At 47.0% G+C, this 12,504-nt stretch overlaps 1 protein-coding gene across 1 annotated transcript in view; it reads right to left on the minus strand.

The window, feature by feature from the left end:
* Positions 1-1,281: 1,281 nt before the first annotated feature.
* The window catches only part of LOC119453975 (ATP-binding cassette sub-family C member 2-like), a 77,967-nt gene continuing 66,744 nt past the window's right edge, over positions 1,282-12,504 (minus strand). Inside the window, 4 exon segments of the mRNA XM_037715998.2 lie at positions 1,282-5,548; positions 6,144-6,199; positions 6,201-6,339; positions 9,139-9,305. Coding sequence (XP_037571926.2) covers positions 5,398-5,548; positions 6,144-6,199; positions 6,201-6,339; positions 9,139-9,305 — 513 coding nt within the window. The 3' untranslated portion in view covers positions 1,282-5,397.

Here is a 12,504-nt window from a genome sequence, read left to right on the forward strand (position 1 = left end):
AAATTAAGGGGGATGTGTACGTCATGTGTCCGTCGTTAATACATCGAAACTTGGGCTTTCGCCTTCAACTCGTCTTACGGATAACAAGAAACCCTGCGATTTTTCTCTCTTCAGGCAATGGGTGCTGCTGCCCTGCTATTCCACCCGGTTTTGCGATAGGTAACGTTGGGGATCTTTTCAGGGCCATTGCTTCCGCTACGCTGGTGGAGCCGGCTGCTAATATTGCTTAGCTTTGCATATCGGCGACCTGGTAAGGGAAGACTTGACGCTTCGATTAACATCGATATTATTGCGATAGCAATTATATGGACCCTTCAGGCGTATATCCGCCGTCGCCGTGGTGCTCCGTTTAAACTACAAGTGCAATAACATCGTGGCCGCAGGCTATATGGTGTGGGTGCGAGGGTGAGCAGAGGTTTGTGGCTTGATCTCGCGCACGCGAGAGAGAAGGCGGGAGGAAGAGCGCAGTCTTTTATCGCCTCCAAGGCACCGGGGGGCTTTCCACTCCGGCAGCAGCTGAGTATGGTGCGGGCCCTAGAGCCATCTGCGATAGGTATAGAGTGTCTAGGTTACCCGAGAGCTGTTAGCTTCGTGCGCGCCGCGTTTTCGCCGCTTAGTTCGCGTTGAAGTGACAGGCAACACGAAGGTCAATTCAGTCGCTGCTGCTGCCGCTCTTCCTCGCGCCAGCGTTTTGACAGCGAGTTTCTGCGGTCACCGAGTGATATGTGTTCACGCTTGGCTGTGCGCGCGTGACACTATGCTTGTTAATTTAATAAGTCAGTGAATGGTTACAAGTTTATACGGCCGATAAAACTACTATTCTTATTCGTATAGCTGTATAATAATTTTCTAACGCAATCGATGCTTCTACTTTCGAGCGAAACTGCGACATTTTCTTTTCCTTTTCGAGCCTAGTCACTACGTGGTCTGAACGGTGTTCCGATGCTCTGCTTACGTCATCACTGGTATCGGACGACCGAAAGCGGTAGATGATGCAATTCAGAATCAAATTGCGGCACGTATACGTGGAGTTGTGGTATAGTGCAACAACCTTCTGTATGTAGGTGAACACTGCCCCGCAAGCGTTTCGTAAATAATTAAAATTAAATTATGGGGTTTTACGTGCCAAAACCACGATCTGAATATGAGGCACGCCGTAGTGGGGGACTCCGGAAATTTGGACCACCTGAGGTTCTTTAACTTGCACCTAAATATAGGTACACGGGTGTTTTCGCATTTCGCCCCCATCGAAATGCGGCCGCCACGGCCGCATTTCGATGGTTGTTCAGATAGCTCAGATAGCCGCTGAGCAATCACGGCGGGTAAGCGCTTCGCAATCCTCCTGGCTAGTCCCAATACCTGAAATTGTCACATCGATTCCTGGAATAGCTCGTTAGCGTGGCATGCCTGCGACTGTAGGCAAACAATTAACTTTGCCTATCTCGACACTACATACGGGGATCGCATCCACGCCTATAGCGGTGGTTTGTGTGGGGATCAAAGTTCTACATTGGCATTCTTTGTATACCGGCATACCTAGAGAGCGTAGCTTATAAGCTGTGTCGAAAAATATGCGATCGATTGTCTAAGCAAACGTGGTTCGTAAATATTACGGAGGAATTCCCATTTTATAATATAGGCCACGCCATACAACTCAGTATACCGATTAAAACCAGCAGGTCTGTCCAAACAGCAAGTAAGTAGACTTCGGTTAGGTACAGCCTAGTACAAAATACGAAAACTGACAGCGCTATAGGATCCTGTGAAGAGGCTGACGTAGATACAGAGCACCTTCTTCTACACGGTAAAAAAAGAAGAAAAAAAGTAAGAGAGAAAAAAAAAACTTCCGGCAGAACCCATCTCACGATGAATGTCGAGGTTATCTTGATTAGCATCGACGCAATGTAGCAGCACCTCGTATTTACACCGTTGAAACGCGTCATGTACTATCAACCAAAAAACGTTTACGGACGAAGGGATCTGAAAAAAAGCTGAATATCTCCGCAGCCTCAAAACGCAACCTGGTATTCCCATTTCCAGCCTCTACTGGTACGTGCGAACAACAATGTGATATACGGCTTTACTGGCTACTTTTAAAGGCTGCTCGAATATTTGGCGTTTTCTGAGATCCTGTGATCCGCAAACTTTCTTTGGCCGATAGTACGTATAAAGCGTCTATGCAGCCGGAGGCAGTCTTCTTTCACTTCGAGCTGCCGCTGCTGCTTGTGGCAGTGGCCAGTTTGGCCAATGTACACTTATAGTACAGCTGGGCAGAATCTCGCAGATTATACTTACGGGGCACAGCAGACGAATGTGGTGATGTGCAATGTTAATGACTATAACGTAAAGAGGGATGTTGTTCCTCTTCGAGTTTCCACTGCTGCTCGTGCAGGCGCTTTGAAGAGCGACACACACCCAGTGTTAGATATCCAGTGACCCAAGTTGTTTCGAATCCCGTTGCCTCAGCGCAGCAGCGCGATGCTCTACCCAGTGACCCAAGTTAGCGGGAAAACGGTATAGGCACTGACAAACGGTCACATGAACAGACAGACATAGCGCAAACTAGGTGAAGTTACTAATAAACACTAATCGAATTAGCATTAATAAGACGATCACCGTAAGAAACTATCGGCACAGCTACAAGCTTCGAATAGACGACCACTAACATTAGAAAAAATGTTGGGTCGTCCCAGGTCACGTCCCAGGACAACCCAGGTCACGGGGAAAGCCGAAAACTACGATATCGTACCGGACGGTGTAGTGTTCGAAACTATGCACGCCATACACCTCAAGTAATACTTCAGACAATAGTTCTCGTGCATCCGGGCTGCTTATAAGGTGTATGTCCGTGGATGCGTCTGGTGCACATGTCTGTGTGATTTTCATTACTGCATATAGTTTCTTTCACCCAGTAGCATGCAGGGCCTTCAACTAGGCAAACATGAGTTTTTCAACAAAGCCGGCATGTCTGATATCATCCGCGATACTTTCGCTTTTGAGACCATCGGCGAGGTGTTCCCCCAGCCCAATGGAACTGACAACGATACCAGTATTTTCTTCTCTGCCGGCTATGGAGAGCACTCCTGTCACCACAGTACTTAACACTTGAGCTAAATAACCAGCGCACAACAGCCGGGAAGGCGTTTCTATGCAGATGGTGGTGTAAGCCTCGTAGCTGAAGACAAATTTGTCCTAGTCCGGGAATTGAACTCGGCACCACCGCATTTCCACAACAGTCGCTCGATCAATTGAGCCAAAGCAGGCAGTGCCTTCTGGGGATATTTTCCCTTAGTATCCATGGTAGCAGCACCTGGCAAAACGAGGGCACAGAAAATAAATAAACGGGACAAGCGCTTGCCCGTTTACCTTTTTTTTTTTTTGTCCTTGTTTTGCCATGCGCTGCTACCACGGATAAGTACTCAACTCGCCCGATTGGCCGTCCTAGATACGTTATCACTTTTGAGGGACGCATAGCGTCCGGCACTACGCCTCACTGCAGAAATGGACTGTCCTTGCATTGCTCCAGCGTCCTCTGAAATTTACCCAACACAACTTTATTCATAGGGAATACAAAGTGGCTATACTATAACTTAGCGATGGGCGAGATAATTGATAATTTGTACTGCAATACCTTTAAATCGGAAAGGTGCAGATTTTGCTGTGATGACCTACAAGGTCAGGGCCCTTTTAAAGTCAGATTTGCACTCCTTCAAATATGTCAAGCACAAGAAAAAAATTGCTAATGTATATTGCAAAAGTGGTGTAGTGGGAAGATTTCGCGTGATTCTGTATCTTTCGCATTACCAACTTCTTACGATTGGCAGGTGCTGGAGCTGTCGTAGGCGGACCCACTCTGCCCCACTCAAGAAGCGTGAAAATAAATAGGATTGAAAGAGAACTGTTCCCTTATCACGTCCCTGGTTGCTTCATACAGGCGGCACTTGACGACGCTTGAAGCGCACGTGAAGCTTTTCGTGAGCATCTGTTGAAACGTCAATTCATAGCGAAATTCTCAAGTCATCTCGCAGCATTGTGTCTTTGTTGACAAACTCTCCTTTATGCGCTCGTTTTTCTTATTATTATTCATGCTATTGCCCATGTGAGGGATCGGCATGTATACACAATAGTGTTAAGAAAGCCCATTAGAGCACTATTTTTTTCCTCCACGGTGTCACTGAGTTGGGGACAACGATAAGTGTGACACATGCTTAGGAGTTGCTCATTTTCACAATAAATGAAGTCATATCAAAGATACGTGAAATTGCACCAAGTTCTATCAATGCTAAGTATTTAAAGTGTTCTTATTGAAATAGCCAGAACGATGGCCAAATTGCTGTATCTCGTGCTCGAGAAAATAGCTGCACATCGATCGGAAGAAAGTTGTTTTTCTGTTGTTGCCTTTAAAAAGATGTAGCTCTGAAAAGAAAAATCACCACCTTTCTTTTTATTTATTATTGCGCAAGTCTACCGGTAGGCTACGTAATACTGATAATAGTGTATCCAAAATACGGAACAAATACATATGTTTCGTGCCGGACGACGGATTACTGCCTCACGTCCTACACGGACGTGAAATGCTGAGCTATTTCCCCCATCCGGATTCTGGTTATTGAACACCGTGTATTTCGTCAAGAATCATTTGTAAGTCTGGCGACAAGTGCTGTATGCTTTCTTCTTCGATCATTATGATCAGAGCAAATACTCGTCATAGTCCACTTCAGACATAACCAACAGCCATCGCTAGCTCCCCATCTTAACGTTACTTCCAAATCAGTCTGCTGCTAGCGTTTGAGAAGCTGCTGAGACTAGAGTAGTGTTTTTCGGCTGTATCTTCTACTTGCCTCGTTCGTCGTGTGTATACTTTCGCAGCCGGCTGGGATGCATCATTATTGTACACTGCACAGGCGTCCGCGCAGTCATTTGTCTTGCGGATGCATAAGTATAGCCCCCACGTCGCGAAAAAGAATATTCGTGTAGTCAACCCCTTGCACGCTCCCATCACTTAAGCAACGAGTCAGCGTGGACAGTTGGCACACGTGTGCGTATTTTATTTGTGGCTCGTAAATTCCGTCGTCGCTTTTTTTTTTTTTTTGCGCCACTTACATAACCTTTAGAGCTATGAACTAATTAGCCTTAACTGAGGTTGAGATTTCTAGGCATCAATTTTGTCTATTTTAGACGAATATTTTTTGTCATTATTAGTGTTTCATTGAATCTGTACGTCTGCTTTCTTTAACATTGCTTGATACGGACTTGTCCCTTGGTCATGGTCGTACCTAAAGAGCACTTGAAATGCCCAAAAGGTGCCGAGTTCAAGGTAAGGTGCCAAGTAATGCCCGAGGGATGCAGGTTCCATTCACCTCCAGATGACTCCTTGCCGCCTGTAGACTCGGTTGCTCAAAGGCGCACGGAATAACCGCTGTTTTGCAACGACGAAGTGTCAATGCCTGCAGTCCGTGCCATTAGGCCGAAAATAGAGCTGGGGTTCACAGCAAGCTCCGCTACGGTGCCGAATTCAGCGACGCAGCCTTCGCTCATCACCAAGATCCTGCACAAGACAAGCGAGGAAGCATCAGTAAACATTGTGACCCTGCTTCATCCTCGTAACCTTGTGAATGATGGTGATTATATAGCGCAGTGATGGTTATGTAGCAATGACTGCTAAAGCTTTCGGGAGCACCGGAGCTCTGACAAGGCTGGTAATGATTAGTAGTGTAAATGCATTCCTGAAGATTGTTGCTGCAATATGGTGTCTGCTCAATGAGATTCAACGTTGTGCCTTTGATATCTAGCGTAGAATTCTCTTGGCTGCGATAAAAATTTGCTTGTTTATCTGTGGTCGGCTGTAAGCGCATATATGCGAAAGTATGGTATTCTGCATTTGCACAGCGAAACAAGCTTAACTGTTCAAACGGCCTTAATGCTTGAAGGATCTGAATACATTAAATTGTTATGATCCCTCAGATTAAAATTCCGACGAGACACCTCGACTACCTTCAGCGCGCAGTTTCACTTGTATCCAGCAGCGGCAAGGGATATCTGTACTATCTATCTACTGCTATCTACAAGATTGATTAGATAAACATATAGGTCTGTTCCAAATTGTGCGCGCATTCGTTTATGCAGCGCGTTGTCAGTCTCACCTATCACAGTGCAGCACAGTGTTCAGCCGGTGAGCGATTGTCAGCACGGTGCAGTTGGGAGAAGCCATCGCGCAGGGTTCTTTGCACCAGCCTGTCAGTGTCGCCGTCCATGTGCGACGTGGCCTCGTCCAGCAGAAGGATGCGCGGACGGCGAAGAAGTGCCCGTGCCAGGCACAACAACTGCCGCTGACCGGCGCTGCGGTGCGCCAAAGAGGATCGATCCAATGATTAATAATTCGCGCATCGATTGATTGACCAATTCATTGATTTCTCTGATTGACTGCTTCACTCACTCACCTATGGATCAACCGATAGATTTGGTGATGAATAGACTGACACATTCACTACATGATTGATTGATTCCCTCACCGACTGACCGATAGATTTCGAGATTGGTCGGCTGATTGATTGGCTGACTCACTAACTGCTTGAGTGATTGTTTGCTCTCTGCTTGAGTTGTCTGCTTGGTTGTCTGCTTGAGTCACTTGCTCTCTGATGATCGATAGATTTGGTGATTTATTAGCAGATTGTTCCGCTGATTCACTCACTGCATGATTGACTGATTAATTCACTCACGCACCCCTCGCTGATGTTATTTATTTATTTATTTATTTATTTATTTATTTATTTATTTATTTATTTATTTATTATTTATTTATTTATTTATTTATTTATTTATTTACATATTTATTTAAACTTAAACGCGAGCCGCAGTGTTGGGCTGTTTTCTCGTCTCTACACGATTGCGGATGTTTGCGGTGGCTGCTCCACAGTGAAAGTTAACTGGAAACCCATTTAATACGACCAGGCTTTAGAGAATAAAGCTGGCGGGAAAAATGTGTTTCTACTTCTGAACTTGCCAGATAGGTGTGCCAGCGGCTTAGTGTGGAAGTGTGATTTTTCAGGCTGCTCAAAAACTAAGAGAGGAATACTAAGAAAGGAACTAAGAAGGAAATTAAGGAATCGTTTATTGAAGACTCTGGCTGCTTGGCATTATTAGTTCAAAATGCGTTTAGCCAAGAGGCTGTCACTGAGCGTTGAGTGTCAAGAGTGGTCGAGAGAGCAAGTAGATGAGTGCCATGTGAACGCTACAAAGAACGAAGGACAAAAACATAAAATCGAGATGCAGGTGTTCGTTTTTACCAATAGTTGACGATCATCAAAAGGCTCACTAGCATGAAGCTGCGGCTGAAAGAACTGTTGATCATAGGACTTGCAGGACCATGCTTCTCGAGCACTAGACGTACAGCCAACCATAAAATTTTACGGAACACGAGATCTGAGAAAAAGTTGAATGTCTGCGCAGCCTCACACCGCAGCCTAGTATTCGCATTTACAGCCTTTACCAGCACATGTGAACAACATTGTAGTGTTCGGTTTTTCTGACTGCTGTTACAGGCTGCTCGAAAATTGGACGTTTTCTGAGGTGCCGTTGTCCATAAACTTTTAAGGTTGACTGTACGTGATCTTGCTCCTAAATCACCACACTCCACACGGTCACAAATTAGCCCTAGCAAGGTAGCGCTGTCTTAGATGCGCTTGGCAAATGACGGCTGTTGCCTCTGAGATTTCTGAGCACACCTATACATTTTCTTGTCCTTTGCTTTGTTTATTTGCGCGTTACATAACTTATGACAGACGAGAGGCTTCGGCCAAGGTGAACTAGAGCTAACACAATGTATTATCGGCTGCATATTGAAGTTATATCAAAGGGGCCCTGAACCATCCCTCCGGCTTGGTGAAATAACGTAGTCCGCGGGTAGCATACGCTGTTGTGAACATCTCAGCCAAGTTCTGCTGTCGTACGTGGTCCGTGGAGCTCGCAAGCGGAGCGCGAAGTCACCTTCTCTCAAACGCTCTCGTTTGAAAAACCCCATGATCCTCGCTCTTTTCTGTGTGTTTCTATTTCGTAATAAAACACACTCCAATACTCGGCTGCTATTGGTCGCTGCAGTCGGCTACACCGCGGCCGCCGCGAGGTAGCGCCACGAGTCCACTGGCTAAGCGCACTGCGGCTGGCCTGAGGACAACTGCGTTTGGTTTACGTTTAGCGCTTCGTAGGCTCCAAAATCGGAAGTCCAAAATGAAATTTGAACGGCGCGCCACGGTGACGTCTCGAAGGCGGAGCGTGGAGTCCGCCGTAGCCTTCGCAGTGCAAGGCATTGAAGGAGGTAGTGGAGCACAACGGAGGCTGTGTTTGATTGCCGATAACTCCGCTTCTGCTGAACGTATTGAAGTACTTTTTGTGGCAAAGTGATTCTGAAATAGCCTAACTTCACTTCAAATGTCGTTATCCACTTCGAGAAAAAGTGGTCCGGGGCCCCTTTAAAAAACGACTGCATCACGCAACGGGACTTGTACAAACATATTTGTCTCAAACATGAGGGCACGCTCTTTTTTCAGACGTCATCATGGTAAACAATCGGATTGTTTGCTCGCAGTATGCAGAGGTTGCGCGAAACTTTGACTTATCGATCCTTACGTGCGTCAACCAGACCAGGAATACGGGGGACTTTACGAAGGATGACTGCTGAATAATTTCCACCGCCTTGCAGTTCATTGCTGCGTTTAAACACATTAGAATGAGTGGTACATTTATTGCGGCCTCGGCTAAATGTGGCCGAAATCCACTACCCCGTGCTCAGCAGTAGGATGCATTAATTATTGAGCCTCGTCCCTAGTTAATAACTCAAACACGTGAAAACGAAGAGGCAAAGGCCCACTGTTGCGGATGAGCAGAACTTTTCCTTGAGCATGTTCGGTACTCATACTAGTGGAAGAATTAAGGCGGAAAAAACAAGGACAAAAAACGCACACCGAGAAGAAGAGCGCTGACAGGACACCGTCTGTCTTTTCAATCTGCGTTTATACTGTCCTCGTTTCTTTCCGCCTTAGTTATTCCAGCAGCCTGGTTGCGTCTGGCACTTTCATTGCACGACATTATGCTGACAATCAGTTTCCATCTTTCGGCTAGTGTAGAACAGCGCGGAGATACCTGAGGTTCTCAGCTCCGTCATCGACCTCCAGCAAAAGTCCTAGCGGATGCTTGGACACGAAGTCTGCCATGTGCGCTTTCGCCAGCGCCTCCCAGACCTCTTCGTCCGAGTGACTCTGCGTAGCATCCAGGTTGTCCCTCAGGCTTCCTTTCATCAGGTACGGCTCCTGGGGGACAAGTGAACTATGAGGCATAAATATTTTTAATATTATTATACAAATGCGTGAGATTTCCTGTCGTAATAAAAGACCCAGTGACTTCTACGAAAGAGTGCACCACAATTCGTCCTTATTGTCAAGGTGCGAGTTACTCGGCACGACACTGAACAAGAGAAACAAAGGAAACAAACGAGCTAAATTTTAGCCGAGTGCCATATAAATGTAAACGGCACTGAATCAACGAAAATCATTATAGACTCAAACATATTTCTGCCATTTAATTGTTTTCTAAATATTGTTACGGAGAGTTGGCAGAAATGACTTTATTTACAGGAGATGGATGATGGTGAGCGCGCAACCAGGCCTAGAAGCACTTCGTCCTCCTCTTCTTTCCAACTGCTTCTTGTATGCTCGTTGCATTCCCCCACAAGCAGACGAAGCCCGTAGGGCGAGTTAGGAGGCATCAGTAGGATAAAAACGTTTCAGGCGAGCAACATGAGTCACGTGCGTTCTACTTGATCGCCGGCCATTGCCCAGGAGGCGAGCTACCACATAACAAAGTTCACTCAAACGTTCCAGGACAACGTATGGGCCGGAATAGTGGGACAGGAACTTTTGACACAAGGCCCGCTTGCGTTGTGGTGTCCAAAGAAGCACCAAGTCGCCTTTGGCGAACGAAACAGGCCCGTGACGCTCGTCGTAACGGTCCTTTGAATGGTGTCGCGAGGCCAAAGTACGAAGGCGGGCTATTCGGCGGGCTTCTTCAGCGAGGCACACAGTCTTTGACACAGAATCGTCGTCGTGCAGAATAAAGTTTAAGAAAGTATCGAGAGGGCTGCGCGGTAGCCTTGCATAGAGGAGATAAAATGGGCTGTAGTTCGAGGTTTCATGTTTCGCCGTGTTGTATGCGTAGGTTATGAAGGGCAGCACGTCGTCCCAGTTCTTATGGTTGGAGGAAACATACATGGCAAGCATGTTGGTCAGTGTTCGGTTCGTCCTTTCAACGAGGCCGTTGGTCTGTGGATGATACGGTGTGGAGTGACGGAACTCAGAAGTGCACAGACGAAGTAGCTCCTCAACGGCGTCCGCAGTGAACTGGCGACCACGGTCACTGGTGATAACACGCGGCGGACCATGACGAAGAACTACGGAACGCAGCAGAAAAAGCGCCACACATGCAGCGGTGGAAGAGGGTATGGCTGCAGTTTCTGCGTACCGTGTGAGATGGTCCACGCAAACGATTATCCAACGGTTCTTATTGTTAGATAACGGAAATGGACCCATAAGGTCAATGCCTACTTGCTCGAAAAGTGTACTGGGTGGTGTCAATGGCTGCAGGGGACCTGGTACAGCGGTGGTTGGTCGCTTGTGACGTTGACACGTTTCACAACTAGCGACATAGTGTTTGGTTGTCTGGTACATGTTGGGCCAGTAAAATCGCTCTTGCGTGCGGTGTAGCGTTCGCACGAAACCAAAATGACCAGATATCGCATCGTCATGCATGGCGCGTAAGACGTCGGCGCGGAGACTCTCGGGAACAACTAGAAGAAAACGTGCTCCATTCCCGGAGTAATTGTTCCTATACAGCAACTCATCACGAATGGTGAAGCGACCGCTGCCTTGAGCAGTACGAGCGGCGGCAAACAGCGGATCCAGGTTGAGATCATTGCGTTGCTCTCTCTGAAAGTCTGCCGCGTCGGGGAACGTACGAGTAATGGCAGCGAGATAGTCATCAAAATTCTCAGCTTCGCAGTCGGAAGTCGCAAGAGGAATGCGAGAAAGGCAGTCTGCGTCGGCATGACGACGTCCGCTCTTGTATGACACCACGAAGTCATATTCCTGTAGGCGCAGCGCCCAGCGCGCGAGTCGACCTGATGGATCACGCAAGCCAACCAGCCAGCATAAAGAGTGATGATCGGTGACTATCTTAAATGGTCTTCCGTAAAGATAACATCGAAATTTCTACACGGCGAAAACAGCTGCCAGGCATTCCTGCTCCATAACCGTATAATTGCGCTCGGACTTGCTCAGACAACGGCTGGCATATGCAACGACATGTTCGGCGTTGTTGTGACGTTGTACAAGTACCGCTCCTATTCCGATTCCACTAGCATCGGTGTGCACTTCAGTCGGGCAAGATGGGTCGAAGTGACGTAAGAGGGGTGCTGACGTTAGTATAAATTTCAGTTGCGAGAATGATACGTCACACTCCGGTGTCCATGTGAAGGATACATCCTGTCGCAGAATAGATGTCAACGGGTGAACAATATCGGCAAATCGGGGTACAAAACGACGAAAATAGGAACATAGACCAATGAAGGAGCGAAGTTCTCGTGCTGTCTGTGGTGGTTTGAAAGAGCTGACTGTTTCAATCTTACGGGGATCGGGTCTGACGCCATCCTTGTCGACTAGATGTCCCAGAACCAATGTTTGACGCTCGCCAAACCGACACTTTTTTGAGTTTAAAACTAGTCCAGCTTTCTCGATGCAACTCAGAACAAGACTCAGGCGGGCGTTATGTTCTTCCAACGTGCGGCCGAAGATTACAACATCATCCAAGTAACACATGCATATCTCCCACTTTAGGCCACGTAATATTGTATCCATGAATCTTTCAAAGGTGGCGGGAGCATTACAGAGGCCAAAAGGCATAACATTAAATTCGAATAAGCCATCTGGGGTCACGAATGCGGTCTTTTCCTTGTCTTTAGATTCCATAGGTATTTGCCAATACCCCGATCGTAGATCAAGCGTCGAAAAATAAGAAGCAGCGTGTAAGCAATCGATGACGTCGTCGATTCGCGGTAGTGGGTAGACATCCTTCTTCGTCACAGCGTTAGGCGTCTGTAATCTACGCAGAATCTCCAGGAACCATCTTTCTTCCGGACGAGGATTACTGGAGCTGCCCATGGGCTGGACGACTCTTGAACAACACCTTTTTTCATCATTTCCTTAACTTGTTCTGCGATAACCTTGCGCTCTGAGGATGACACGCGGTAGGGCTTCTGGCGAATGGGGTGTGCTGAGCCGGTATCTATTCTGTGGCGAGCTCGTGATGATGGTAAATCAAGTGGCTTATCTCCGTGGGTAAAATCAAATGCAGCAACATGTCGAGATAGGACTTGTACCAGTGCTTGACGCTCAGGTGTGCAGAGAGCCTTGCTGATCATACCGAGAATCAGCTCTTCAGAAGGACGATAATCGCATG

The sequence above is a fragment of the Dermacentor silvarum genome, chromosome 5 (assembly GCF_013339745.2).
Source record: "Dermacentor silvarum isolate Dsil-2018 chromosome 5, BIME_Dsil_1.4, whole genome shotgun sequence".
Lineage (NCBI taxonomy): Eukaryota > Metazoa > Arthropoda > Arachnida > Ixodida > Ixodidae > Dermacentor > Dermacentor silvarum.